Source organism: Hyla sarda, chromosome 4, assembly GCF_029499605.1.
Source record: "Hyla sarda isolate aHylSar1 chromosome 4, aHylSar1.hap1, whole genome shotgun sequence".
In the NCBI taxonomy this organism is placed as follows: domain Eukaryota; kingdom Metazoa; phylum Chordata; class Amphibia; order Anura; family Hylidae; genus Hyla; species Hyla sarda.
In genome coordinates, this window is record NC_079192.1 from 39867999 (window position 1) to 39882686 (window position 14688).

General features: G+C 41.2%; 1 protein-coding gene across 6 annotated transcripts in view; it reads right to left on the minus strand.

The window, feature by feature from the left end:
• COL5A3 (collagen type V alpha 3 chain) overlaps positions 1-14688 on the minus strand; it is a 213826-nt gene that overhangs the window by 62190 nt on the left and 136948 nt on the right. For all 6 annotated transcript variants that reach the window (XM_056570607.1, XM_056570606.1, XM_056570605.1 and 3 more), the window contains 7 exons: positions 14096-14146; positions 13971-14012; positions 13811-13873; positions 7035-7109; positions 1288-1368; positions 1125-1181; positions 976-1029 (listed from right to left, as the gene is read on the minus strand). In XM_056570607.1, coding sequence (XP_056426582.1) covers positions 976-1029; positions 1125-1181; positions 1288-1368; positions 7035-7109; positions 13811-13873; positions 13971-14012; positions 14096-14146 — 423 coding nt within the window. The remainder of the gene's footprint in view (positions 1-975; positions 1030-1124; positions 1182-1287; positions 1369-7034; positions 7110-13810; positions 13874-13970; positions 14013-14095; positions 14147-14688) is intronic.

The window sequence follows — 14688 nt, forward strand, 5'->3', positions numbered from 1 at the left end:
CTACAAAAAGAAAAAAGAAGAAAAGTATCAAGATGTAAAAAGACAAATAAAGAGACAAGAGGTAAGCCTAGTTCAGATATATGCAGATCTCTTAACTACTAAACATTTTTGTGGGAAAATAGGAGTGTTCGATTAAAAAAGGCTTTGTATCCATGCAGTAAGCTTTGGCAGTGGCTTACTGCATGTTCCCCAATGAAAAACACATGCATGTTCAACTGAGATTATATCTTTATGGTGGAGTATTGAACAAATAACTATCTCACGTATCATGGCCACCTTAAAAGGGTACTCTGCCCCTAGACATCTTATCCCTTATCCAAAGGATAGGGGATAAGATGTCTGATCGCAACGACCCACCACTGGGGACCCCGCGATCTCCCTGCGGCACACGGCGTTCGTTTAAAGCGTCGGTTGTAGCATCGGGTGCAGCGCGTCCATCACGCCCCCTCCCATAGACTTGCATTGTGGGAACGTGGCCGTGACATCACAAGCGGGCGTGACTGTGATGTCACGAGCCTTCGCCCCCCCATTGCTAGTCATCTGGGATGGAGCAAAGTTCACTGGATGTCTGGGGTGCCGCAGCCGAGATTGCGGGGGTCTCTAGCAGCGGGACCCCCGCGATCAGACATCTTATCCTGTATCTTTTGGATAGGGGATAAGATGTCTAGGGGCAGAGTACCCCTTTAAGGTAGTTGCTATAAAGCTGTTTGTAAGGATACCTCAGAAGAAACACATTTTGCCCAGTTGCCCAAAGCAACCAATCAGATCACTTCTTTCATTTTGCAGAGGTCTCTTTAAAAATGAAAGAAGCAAACTGATTGGTTGCTATGGGCAACTGGGCCACTTTTCTTCTGGACAGATTTTGATAAATCTCCCCCCATGGAGTCTATCCTGTCACCCCATAGGATGACATAGAGACTCGTCAACAACCATTATAATAAAAAATAAAAAAAGAAGAAGAAAAGAAGAACTTACCGGAGGTCCTGAATCTCCATAATCACCCTTTAGACCTGAAGGCCCAGAAGGCCCCTAAAAAATCACACAAAGAATTGGTAAAATCTCTTATCTGAAAAGTTGGCCATGTTTTTGTCATATAGTTTTTGTATTTCCATAATCATACTCACAAGAGGACCAGGTCTTCCAGTCAAACCCACTGGTCCAGGTGGACCCTTCATGGCCAACTAAAGATGGAAATAATAAATCATAGATGTTAATAGACATATATTTTTTTTAAATGAAGACCCCCCCCCCCCCCCCATCCATATATCTGTTTTTGAGATATCACACCTTTGCCTGCTGCAAAATTGACTGCGCCTGAGCTTCTTGGAATGACACTGTCTGTCCTCTGGAGTCACCACCGAACTGGAACTGTACATTGAATGCATACAAAGAGAAGAAAAAGGGGTCAGCTAAAAACTACAGGGAGAAATCTTGGGTCATCATGTTTAACCGGATCCACCCAAAAGTCCATAATCTAACATTATTTGCCTTGAAAGTCAAACTTTTTAGAGATCGGGATATGGCCGACTCTGGTGTCAGCAGATAACACGATGATGAGGATGAATATTGCCAAATCATTTCTCCTATGACCAAGGTAAACTTTTGAAGGGAGTGTATAGAATTATAAAACATGCTTCATTGCTTTTTTTTCTTTCAGAAACAGCACCACACCGAATGTATGGTTTTGCCTCTATTGCTTCTTCAGGGGGTGTCTCTATTGCTTTGACCCATGATGAAGCAATAGAAGCGAAAGCGTACATTTGGGGTAGGAGGTGAGGTATCTCGTAGTGCACGGCCCAGTCCAACTGTAGCTTCTATTTCTGTTTCTATTGTTCTATTTTTTTTCTGTCCTTCTGTTATAAGTATATATTGTCCTATACTTGTGAATATCCTTATTAGTAGCAATGTGTTCACTTATTATTGTTATTATGTTCTGTGCCCTCTGATCACACTTGGATATATGAGATTACCCCTTCATTTTTTGCTTGTACTGTACTTTTGCACTGCCAACATTCTCTACCAACTAATATTTTAATAGTGTATGGATTTTTTTTATATGTTATGGTATCTATTTCTTCTTATGGCCTAATTTTTGGGATGATATATTATGTGTCCTAAGGTATAAAAAAAAAAAAATATATATATATATATATATATATATATACACATAGCCGTATATATTTTTTGGTGATCAGATTTAGGTTAGGTTGGGTTCACACCACGGTTTGTCCCCATGGTCTTCTATCAGGTTTTTTAGTCAAAGTCATATTCCTCAAAACCGGACCAAACTGTATTTAACCGTGTGCTTAAAAAGAACCCGTATACTGTTTTTAACCGTATACAGTTTGAAAATGTTGTGTCCGGTTGCATGCGGTTTCATACGGTTTTTAACACTTACATCAAATCCCGTTTTAAGATTTTTGTTCTTTTTTAAATAAAGTTTCAATTGTTCTATTTAGAATACTTTTGAATCGAAATGCGCATGTGTAAAGTAAAGTAAAGCAAAGTAAAAAAACGTATAGAGAAAAACCGGATTGAACCGTAGACACATATGGTTCACTACGGTTCAAATTTACTTCCATGTTACAAAACCCGTATACGGTTACAATACGATTTTTCACTCGGATCAAAAACCGTGGTAGAACTCAGTTTAGGGTGGGTTCACACCACCGTTTGTCCCCAACCGTGTACGGTTTCATATCTGAAACCATATGCAACCGTATTGGAAACCGTATCCATAGACAAAGCATTGGAAACCTTATTCAACCTGATGCATCCGGTTTGTTTGCAATACGCTCCCCCCGCCCCCCTGTGCTCTAAACCGTGTTCTACCACAGTTTTTAGTCCGTGTGAAAAACCACATTGTAACCATATACGTTTTTTTTTTTTTTTTAAGATGGAAGTCAATGAAAAGCGTAGTGAACCAAATGTGTCTACAGTTCAATCCGGTTTTCCCTATACGGTTTTTAACTTTTCAATTCTAAAGTATTCTAAATAGGACAATTGAAACTTTATTTAAAAAAGAACAAAAATCTTAAAACCGGATTTGATGCAATTGTTAAAAACCGTATGAAACCGCATGCAACCGGACACAAAATTTTCAAACCGTATAGGCTTAAAAACCGTATGCGGGTTTGTTTTAATCACACGGTTGCATACAGTTTGGTCTGGTTTTGAGGGATACGGTTTTGACTAAAAAAAACCTGATGAAAAAACCGAGGGGAAAAACCGTGGTGTGAACCCACCCTCAGGGTTCGGGGGGGAAAGTATTACAAACAAACCGCACGCAACCGGATGCATCAGATTGCATACGGTTTCCAATGCATTGTCTATGGATACGGTTTCCGATACAGTTGCATACAGTTTCCAATATGAAACCATATACGGAAACCGTGGGGACAAACCGTGGTGTGAACCCCCCCTTACATCATTTGTCTCTACTAAAGGGGGCACCATTGGTGTTAGTGACCCGGGCGTTCAGACCTTGCACACCTAATCACACCTCTACATTTCTTGGCTGGACAATGTTATCTGGACACTTTATAGCAATATTATTTGGAAATGGTATTATTGTATTAATTAGGCACATTGTGGTACTGCCCAGGGTACCAAACAACATAAGCAAACCCTCTTCAAGCTTACAGTCTATTTTGGTTTTAAAGGGGTACTCCACTGGAAAAAAAAATTTAAATCAACTGGTGGCAGAAAGTTAAACAGATTTGTAAATTACTTCTATTAAAAAATCTTAATCCTTCCAGTACTTATTAGCTGCTATATGCTCCACAGGAAGTTCTTTTCTTTTTGAATTTCCTTTCTGTCTGACCACAGTGCTCTCTGCTGACACCTCTGTCCATTTTAGGAACTGTCCAGAGCAGGAACAAATCCCCATAGCAAACCTCTCCTGCTCTGGACAGTTCCTGATATGGACAGAAGTGTCAGCAGAGAGCACTGTGGTCAGACTGGAAAGAACTGCACATCTTCCTCTGGAACATACAGCAGCTGATAAGTACTTGCAGGCTTAAGATTTTTTTAATAGAAGTAATTTACAAATCTAGGCAAAAGAGAAATAGGCGTCGAGCACTCGGCATGCGGTAAAAACGACAGCTTTATTCTTCATTAGTAGGACACAAACACTGCGGCATGAACAATAGTGACGCGTTTCAGCGTATGACTAAGGCTGACATGTTCCGCTGAAACGCGTCACTATTGTTCATGCCGCAGTGTTTGTGTCCTACTAATGAAGAATAAAGCTGTCGTTTTTACCGCATGCCGAGTGCTGGACGCCTATTTCTCTTTTGCCTATCCTATACGTGTTGGCCCACACGTGTCCGAGACACGGCGGTTTAGTTGGTGAGCTGGACTTGCTCTTTCTTTCCTAATTTACAAATCTGTTTAAAGGGGTATTCCAGGCAAAAACTTTTTTTTTTATATATCAACTGGCTCCGGAAAGTTAAACAGATTTGTAAATGACTTCTATTAAAAAAATCTTAATCCTTCCAATAGTTATTAGCTCCTGAATTTGAGTTGCTGTTTTCTGTCTAACTGCTTTCTGATGACTCACGTCCCGGGAGCTGTCCAGTTCCTATGGGGATATTCTCCCATCATGCACAGCTCCCGGGACGTGACATCATCATTGAGCAGTTAGACAGAAAACTTCAGAAGCTAATAACTATTGGAAGGATTAAGATTTTTTAATAGAAATAATTTACAAATCTGTTTAACTTTCCGGAGCCAGTTGATACCCCTTTAACTTTCTGTCGTCCGTTGATTTAAAAAACATATTTTTCCAGTGGAGTACCTCTTTAAACAAAAGAGTTAAGGAGGCACTTGAGTCTTTAGCGATGTTACTTTATTAAATACTGGTCAATACAAAGCCTGGCCAACGGGCCGTTTCGCGCGCCTGCGCGCGAAACGGCCCGTTGGCCAGGCTTTGTAATGACCAGAATTCAATAAAATAACATTGTTGAAGACTCGAGTGCTTCCTTACCTCTTTTGTTTGGGTATTGATCAGCTTTCTGGATGAGCACCGAGAGAAAGGGACCGTGACTAATGGCTGTAGTGCGGATTTGGCTAAGTCCTGGAGTGGCAGTGCCGACAGTAAACTGTATTCTCTATTGTGCTATCTCTTTGGGTTTTGTTGGTCAATTATTGAAACAATGCGCATGACATGTGACTGCCATGAGTCCCTTGAAGATAAAGGGCCCACCCCCGGTCAGACCCATTACATCTGCTATTGGTTGGTGGCAATTTATGCAGGATTCCCCTCTTTGAAGATAAGTTAGCCATCCATCTAACATATATGGTGGCCTTCTGACCTGAAAATAAGCACTCAGGCCAACTACCCTATCCATCGCCTCCAACCTCTGCCATCAGGGGGGGGGATAAGGACCGCAGTTACGATACATATGTATGTTGAGGTTATGAGAGAAATCTGGCGGTCGATGAAGCATTCAGCCTGCAGCTATCTGAAATGTATGGCCATGTAAACACGGATGTACGAATTGGCCTTAAAGGGGTACTCCGCTGGAAAAAAAAATTTTTTTAAATCCACTCGTGTCAGAAAGTTAAACACATTTGTAAATGACTTCTATTTAAAAAAAAATCTTAATGCTTCCAGTATTTATCAGCTGCTGTATAATACAGAGGAAGTTCTTTTCTTTTTGAATTTCTTTTCTGTCTGCGCTCTGCTGACACCTCTGTCCATGTCAGGAACTGTCCAGAGTAGGAGAAAATCCCCATAGAAAACCTATCTTGCTCTGGACAGTTCATAAAATGAACAGAGGTGTCAGCAGGGAGCACTGTGGTCAGACAGAAAAGAAATAAAAAAATAAAAGAACTTCCTCTGTAGTATACAGCAGCTGATAAGTACTGGAAGGATTAAGATTTTTTTTTTATTAGAAGTAATTTACAAATCTGTTTACCTTTCTGGCACCAGTTGAATTAAAAGAAAATGTTTTCCACCCACCGGAGTACCCCTTTAGGGTCTATTCACACATGCAGTATTCTGCGCAGATTTGATGCGCAGGATTTCAAGCTGTGTTCAGTTTACATTGAAATCTGCAGCAGAAAATCCAGCGCATCAAATCTGCACAGAATACTGTACGTGTGAATAGATCCTTAAAGGGATTATTTTTATATATATATATATATATATATATATATATATATCTCAACTGGCTCCAGAAAGTTAAACAGATTTGTAAATTACTTCTATTAAAAAATCTTAATCCTTTCAGTACTTATGAGCTTCTGAAGTTAAAGATGTTCTTTTCTGTCTAAGTAATCTCTGATGACACGTGTCTCGGGAACCGCCCAGTTTAGAAGCAAATCCCCATAGCAAACCTCTTCTAAACTGGGCGGTTCCCAAGACACGTGTCATCAGAGAGCACTTAGACAGAAAAGAACAACCTTAACTTCAGAAGCTCATAAGTACTGAAAGGATTAAGATTTTTTAATAGAAGTCATTTACAAATCTGTTTAACTTTCTGGAGCCAGTTCATATATATATATATATATATATATATATATATAAAAAAGTTTTTTCCTGGAATACCCCTTTAATGTTGTTGGAATATTGGTGGAGGGGAAACAAACACCAGGCCCCTCGTGTTGCAAAATTCAGCACCAATATGGGGGTTTAATGAGGGGAGCCAAAACATAGTCTGAATATCAAACTGGATGAGCCTTTACCCGCCCCTGACTGGCATTGCAGAAAGCCATTTAGTGGGCCGTTCATAGGGCAGCTGTAAGATGCATTGAAGACACGTGTTATGTCTTTATGTTTCCCATGAAGAGCATTTTAATTGCAACAAGATTTGGAGAAGACATTTATCCTAAAGTATTATACGGGTTCCGCGTAATGTCCCAATGGATGTCAATGATATAATTGATCTGATGATCATATAATCTCTCTGTGATGATTCACAAGGTCGAGGGAGATTAGTCATTTTAAAATATAAAGACATCTTCCAAATGCCTGAAAAAAAAAAAAACGTCCTATTATCCAGAATCCCATCGGAAAAATGTCTACTCACAGGAAGCATCACTGTGTTTCCGGGAGGACCTGGAATACCATCTGCTCCATTAAGACCAGGTCGTCCTGGAGGACCCTAGAAAAGAATAAGGAGAGGTGTCAGTCAAAGAGACATTATGGAGGAGGACATGCTTCTTGTAGGGGCTTGTTGACAGTGGTACGGCCTGGAGGGCAAATAAATAGGCTAAAGATAAAAGAGCTGACAATAGCTCACATTACATGACATCACCGGCAGATTCCTATCTCTCAGCTGAAAGTCATAAATCACTTGTTAAGGGGCTTATCCTTACTATAGTATGGCTATCGATATACAGTTATTATTATATCAGTCAGTTCAAATAGGGTCAATGTATTGGAAACGGGAAAATGAGATCTCAGGGTTCTCTGATATACAACATATAGAGGTGGAGGGCGGCCATTTTTACAAATCAAGAGTTATTGGAGCCTTCAGATGGCTATAGACACAATGATATACTGATTGGGGGTGTCGATCTGATAAGACCCCCCCCCCCAGTGATCAGCTGTAACAAATCCAGCAGCAGTTGTTCAGTTACACTGCAACACCACCACAGGGTAATAGGGGAATTACAATCTGTTCTGTATGGAATATGATGGACAAGGCAAGAGATGTGCGGCAGTGTAGGGCTAGTAGTAGTAGAAGTAGTACAGTATAGAACAATATGGACAAGGCTGTGTAGGGCTAGTAGTAGTAGAAGTAGTACAGTATAGAACAATATGGACAAGGCTGTGTAGGGCTAGTAGTAGTAGAAGTAGTACAGTATAGAACAATATGGACAAGGCTGTGTAGGGCTAGTAGTAGTAGAAGTAGTACAGTATAGAACAAGATGGACAAGGCAATGTAGGGCTAGTAGTAGTAGAAGTAGTACAGTATAGAACAAGATGGACAAGGCAGTGTAGGGCTAGTAGTAGTAGAAGTAGTACAGTATAGAACATGATGGACAAGGCAGTGTAGGGCTAGTAGTAGTAGAAGTAGTACAGTATAGAACATGATGGACAAGGCAGTGTAGGGCTAGTAGTAGTAGTAGAAGTAGTACAGTATAGAACATGATGGACAAGGCAGTGTAGGGCTAGTAGTAGTAGTAGAAGTAGTACAGTATAGAACATGATGGACAAGGCAGTGTAGGGCTAGTAGTAGTAGAAGTAGTACAGTATAGAACATGATGGACAAGGCAGTGTAGGGCTAGTAGTAGTAGAAGTAGTACAGTATAGAACATGATGGACAAGGCAGTGTAGGGCTAGTAGTAGTAGAAGTAGTACAGTATAGAACATGATGGACAAGGCAGTGTAGGGCTAGTAGTAGTAGAAGTAGTACAGTATAGAACATGATGGACAAGGCAGTGTAGGGCTAGTAGTAGTAGAAGTAGTACAGTATAGAACAAGATGGACAAGGCAGTGTAGGGCTAGTAGTAGTAGAAGTAGTACAGTATAGAACATGATGGACAAGGCTGTGTAGGGCTAGTAGTAGTAGAAGTAGTACAGTATAGAACAAGATGGACAAGGCAGTGTAGGGCTAGTAGTAGTAGAAGTAGTACAGTATAGAACAAGATGGACAAGGCAGTGTAGGGCTAGTAGTAGTAGAAGTAGTACAGTATAGAACAAGATGGACAAGGCAGTGTAGGGCTAGTAGTAGTAGAAGTAGTACAGTATAGAACAAGATGGACAAGGCTGTGTAGGGCTAGTAGTAGTATAAGTAGTACAGTATAGAACAAGATGGACAAGGCAAGAGATGTGCGGCTGTGTAGGGCTAGTAGTAGTAGAAGTAGTACAGTATAGAACAAGATGGACAAGGCAGTGTAGGGCTAGTAGTAGTAGAAGTAGTACAGTATAGAACAATATGGACAAGGCTGTGTAGGGCTAGTAGTAGTAGAAGTAGTACAGTATAGAACAATATGGACAAGGCTGTGTAGGGCTAGTAGTAGTAGAAGTAGTAAAGTATAGAACATGATGGACAAGGCTGTGTAGGGCTAGTAGTAGTATAAGTAGTACAGTATAGAACATGATGGACAAGGCAATGTAGGGCTAGTAGTAGTAGAAGTAGTACAGTATAGAACATGATGGACAAGGCTGTGTAGGGCTAGTAGTAGTAGAAGTAGTACAGTATAGAACAATATGGACAAGGCAGTGTAGGGCTAGTAGTAGTAGAAGTAGTACAGTATAGAACATGATGGACAAGGCTGTGTAGGGCTAGTAGTAGAAGTAGTAGTATTAAAAGTAGTACAGTATAGACAATGATGCACAAGGCAATGTAGGCCAAGTAGTAGTAACAGTAGTAGAAGTAGCACAGTATAGAACATGATGGACAAGGCAGTATATGGCTAGTAGTAGTAGTTGTAGAAGTAGTACAGTATGGAACAAGATGCAGGAGATGTGCGGCTGTAGAGCTAGTAGTGGTAGTAGTAGTAGTAGTACGGGCAGCAGTACAGTATTAAACATAATGGACAAGGTAGGAGATGTTAAGGCTGTGTAGGGATAGCAGTAGTAGTAGTAGCAGTAGTAGTATCAGTAGTAGTATCAGTAGTAGTAGTAGTAGCAGCAGTACAGTATAGGGCATAATAATGAAGGCCAGAGATGTGTGGCTGGCAGTAGTAGCAGTTGCCATTTTGAATGATTCATCTGAAACAAGTTTCAAACTCACCAAAATATGAATTTTGCCTAATCCATTCACTTATCTCTAGTCAGGACCAAATACTACAGAAATATGCTGCTTTACACATACAGTATTTTTTGCCGCTTCGTGGGATCAGGGTTAATATGAAGTAACGCTGAGATAAACCTAAGGTAACTGCGCTCTGTTATAGTTGTAGTTGTTGGTCCAGAGTGATAATGTGTTGCATTGTTATACTGTATATATCTATATATATCTATCTATATATATATATATATATATATATATATTTATTTATATATATACACACTCCCAAAGCAATGCAGCACTCCTTATCCAATCCAATATAAATGGTGGTGCCGGCGTCCCAAAAGACTTGATGAAAGTCCATCCATAGATAAGAACCAGAGACAGGCGCAGCACTCCAACAAAAAAGGTGATTTAATATCTCAGTTAGTAATGCTGAAATGAGATATTAAATCACCTTTTTTGTTGGAGTGCTGCGGCTGTCTCTGGTTCATATACCATATATACTCGAGTATAAGCCTAGTTTTTCAGCACAATTTTTCGTGCTGAAAACGCCCCCCTCGGCTTATACTCGAGTGAACTCTCCGCCTGTCAATCCCTTCTCAGTGGTCTTCAACCTGCGGACCTCCAGATGTTGCAAAACTACAGCTCCCAGCATGCCCGGACAGCGATCGGCATGCTGGGAGTTGTAGTTTTGAAACATCTGGAGGTCCGCAGGTTGTAGACCACTGCGGCCTTCGTCATCATCCAGACCCCCCTTTAGTTTTCTACTCACCTCCCCTCGGTGGGAAGGAAGGGTGAGCTGGTCTGTGAGGTCCCTGCGCATGAACGTCCCTGTGCGTTGTCGTCAAGGCAACATCACTAGTCCGGGGCCGGCAAAGAGATGGGCCTCCCGGTGAAGATGGAAAGCCTGGAACGACTAACCCTCCCCACCGGACGGTCCCTGCAGCATAGATGGCCCGGACCAGCTCACCCTTCCTTCCCACCGAGGGGAGGTGAGTAGAAAACTAAAGGGGGGTCTGGATGATGATGAAGGCCGCAGTGGTCTTCAACCTGCGGACCTCCAGAGGTTTCAAAACTACAACTCCCACCATGCCCGGACTGCCATCGGCTGTCCGGGCATGCTGGGAGTTGTAGTTTTGCAACATCTGTAGGTCCGCAGATGTTGAAGACCACTGATGAAGGGATTAACAGGCGGTGATGATGTATTTCCCACGCTAGGCTTATAGTCGAGTCAATAACTTTTCCTGGGTTTTTGGGTTGAAATTAGGGGCCTCGGCTTATATTCGGGACGGCTTATACTCGAGTATATACGGCATATATATATATATATATATATATATATATATATATATATATATATATATATATATATATATATATATATATATATATATATATATATACAACCATCAGATTAAAAAATAAATGTAGCGTGTAGCGAAGGTATCGCCGAAACGATCGTTGGGGTGGCGTCACTCCTGCTTGGGTCAGCTGCTGCATTGTTTTTCTATAGTTCCTTGGTATGTATGCTGGTTCTTAGACATGATTATGCCCTCCATGGAAGCTGTAATAGCCCCTATTATGCCCTGTATATTTGTCTACCAGTCATGCACTTTATTTTTGTGTTAATGTATTATGCGCAAGCAGGTAGTGTCGCCCCTTTTGTCTAGTCTCCCCCAGTAGTTGCAATCCTCCCCTTCTTTTATGTTTTATGAACTACATGTTTTTAATACAATCAATAAAATTATATATATTTTATATTCTACTTAAATGACTCCTTTTGTATTTGTGGTATAATTAATTGTATGGAGATCATATATGAAGCCGCAGTCACTTTAGTGCCATTATTTTTTAGAGATCTATGATATCCTAATTATATAGCACAGGCACTACTGTTTGCATGCTGCTGATTGCGTTTTTATTCAATCTCAGTAGAGTTCAGTGCAGGCATAGAAGAGATATTCGGATAATCCGGTGAGCTCTCACTTGTAAAACCTCTTATGCTGTACAAATTGTGCTATTATATCAAAAGATGTGCACTTGTCATATAAACTGTCTAGCCGAATTTACAGTATGACATATGAAAACGTGCCAGCTGTCACCACTCCCAGCGTCTCATGAATAACACAACCTATGTTGGCTGTAGATGTAAAGAAAGTCCCCTGATACAAAGAACATTCCATTTCTTCCATCAATTTAGATGGCCATCAGGAAAGTGTTGTACATAACCGTAAATATCAAGCATTTATATTAACATATAGTCAAGGGGTCTGGTCCGGGATCTGAACTTTATTTAGGTCTGATAATAATATATTATTCGGACCCTTAAAAGGGCCACTTTCCATTGCTGTCACCCACTGCTCAAGTATCTCTCTGTAAATGGCTCTCACGGGTTGACTTCTCTAGAATATGGTATTAGAAAACAGGTTTTCAAGACCAGGCAATCCCTATAAATACCAACTGGTTGAGTCCAGACCATAACTTTGTCCAAAGTTATGGTCTGGATTCAACCAGTTGGTATTTATAGGGATTGCCTGGTCTTGAAAACCTGTTATTCTAATACCATATTATAGAGAAGTCAACCTGTGAGAGCCATTTACAGAGTGATATTACAAAAGAGTTGATTCAACCTGAAGAACAGGCAGGACCTGGTGACCCAACTTCACCTACCTACCTTCTAGTTGTCCGGGATTGGCGGATGTTCATCCGCCAATCCCGGACCACTAGATGGTAGGTAGGTAGATAGGTAGGTGAAGTTGGCTCACCAGGTTTTGCCTGTTCTTCAAGTTGAACCAACTCTTTTGTAATGTAAATTGGGACCTTTACACCAAATATGTTTCAGTAGCCCAATCTTCTTTCTATGTTTTCAGCTTTCTGATAAATTGAAAACCTGTGACAGCCATACTTGACCTTTTGTATCCATGAGATGTCGGTGGGACATCTGGTCACTTACAGATACCCAAGTAGGGTACACCACAGATTTGTTTATTGTGAAGGCAAGGAAGGATGGCGATCCTCAAAAAAAACCTTTACAAGTGATAACTGACTCCAGTAACACACTGTCATATGTGACCCTGCCGGTGACAATCATAGAAAACAGGCAATGGGGCAGAAAGTCAATGGTTTAGGGATGAATTCTATTCTGGCTTAGATAAAGGAAACCAAACATCATTGCATTATAGTCGATGCCTTTTGTTCAGCCCAGTACAAGTATGCCAACATTGCAATTGTGTCAAACCCTAGATATAATAACCACCAGACTACCTGGGAACTTATTTGTAGGAGGTCTTCTCCATCACATTCTACTTGTGAATTGACCTCGTTGTCAAGTCACCCAACCAGCAGTGTTTCCCAAATGCAGTCCTCAAGGACCCCCAACAGGTCTTGATTTGAGGATATCCCTATAGAGAACACTTGTGGTGATGCCTGATGCACTGACCATAAATATATCACCTGTGAAAGACTAAGGAAATCCTGAAAACATCACCTTAAACATCGCCGTCATGCCCCTTCCCATAGACTTGCATTCAGAGGGCGTGGCCGTGACCTCACAAACGGGGCGTGACCGTGACCTCACGAGCCTCCGCCCCGCATCGCCAGTAATCCGGCACGGAGCGAACTTCGCTCCGTGCCGGAGGACTGGCGATGCGGGACGGAGGCTCGTGAGGTCACGGTCACGCCCCGCTCGGATTTCTGGGGTGCCGCAGCCAAGATCGCGGTTGTCCCCAGCGATCAGACATCTTATCCCCTAGAGGATAAGATGTCTAGGGGCAGAGTATCCCTTTAAGGACTGGGCTTGGGAAACACTGCTTTAGAGGATATGCAGGTCCTTCCATAGTCCAACATGACGCTGATGACTGGCTGGCAGTAAAAAAATCTCTCAATACCCTTACAACATCTGTCAAACCTCTGTAGGTGCAGAAACGAATTAGGGGTGCGGTGACCAATATTTTGTAAGGTTTTTCTATGGATTATCCCCTATAGGTGACTAACCACGAGACAATCTTTATAAATATTCTTCTCCTTCTATGTAACATGATCTTAGATCTAGAACTGTCAACCGAGACTTTACATAGTGCTGGATACACTCGTACACAATGCAAGGGATAGTCATTGCTTACCCTCTCACCAGGATCTCCAGGTGGTCCTGGTGGACCTGATGGTCCGGCTGAGCCTGGTTCTCCCTAAATATAAACATAAAAGACAAGACGAAGTTCAGGTATGGATATTGGTATCACACTGAGTATTTCAGATACAATCTAGGCATCGAGTCTTACATACCGGGTATCCTGGTAATCCTGGAGGACCCTCGATCTGTGAACCCTGTAACAAGCATACAACCATATGACATAAAGACTGTCACATAACAACGCTGGGCCTATGGTCTCTGACATGTGTCTACTCACGGGTCCTAGTATGTACGGTTCTCCCTTCTGTCCTTTTAGACTCTGCTCCTCCTGAAATGCAAGAAAAAAAGAGACATAAGACTCCAATCGGTGTAGACAAGGAGTGAGGGTTTTATTCCTTGGCTTCTTACAAGATGACTGTAAGACCTGTACAGTCATATAGGGTGTATCCTTTGTCAATACTGAAGGCCCTAAAGTCTTGCACCACAAATCCTACATTTGGCATCCAAAACTAGTGTTGAGCGGCATAGGCCATATTCGAATTCGCGATATTTCGCGAATATATGGAAGAATATTCGTCATATATTTGCTACATTCGCATATTCGTAATATTAGCGTTTTATTTTCACGTATGCCAAAATTAGCATATACAAAAATTATCATAATCAGAATTTCGCATATGCGAAAATTTGCATGGCAGTCTCATGCAGTAGTATTAGAGCCTTCTTTACACCACACAAGCTGGAAGCAGAGAGGGATGATCACTGTGATGTGTACTGTGAAAAAATAAATAAAAAAAAACCTGAATATTCGTAATTACGAATATATAGTGCTATATTCGCGAATATGCGATATTTGCGAATAAAATTCGC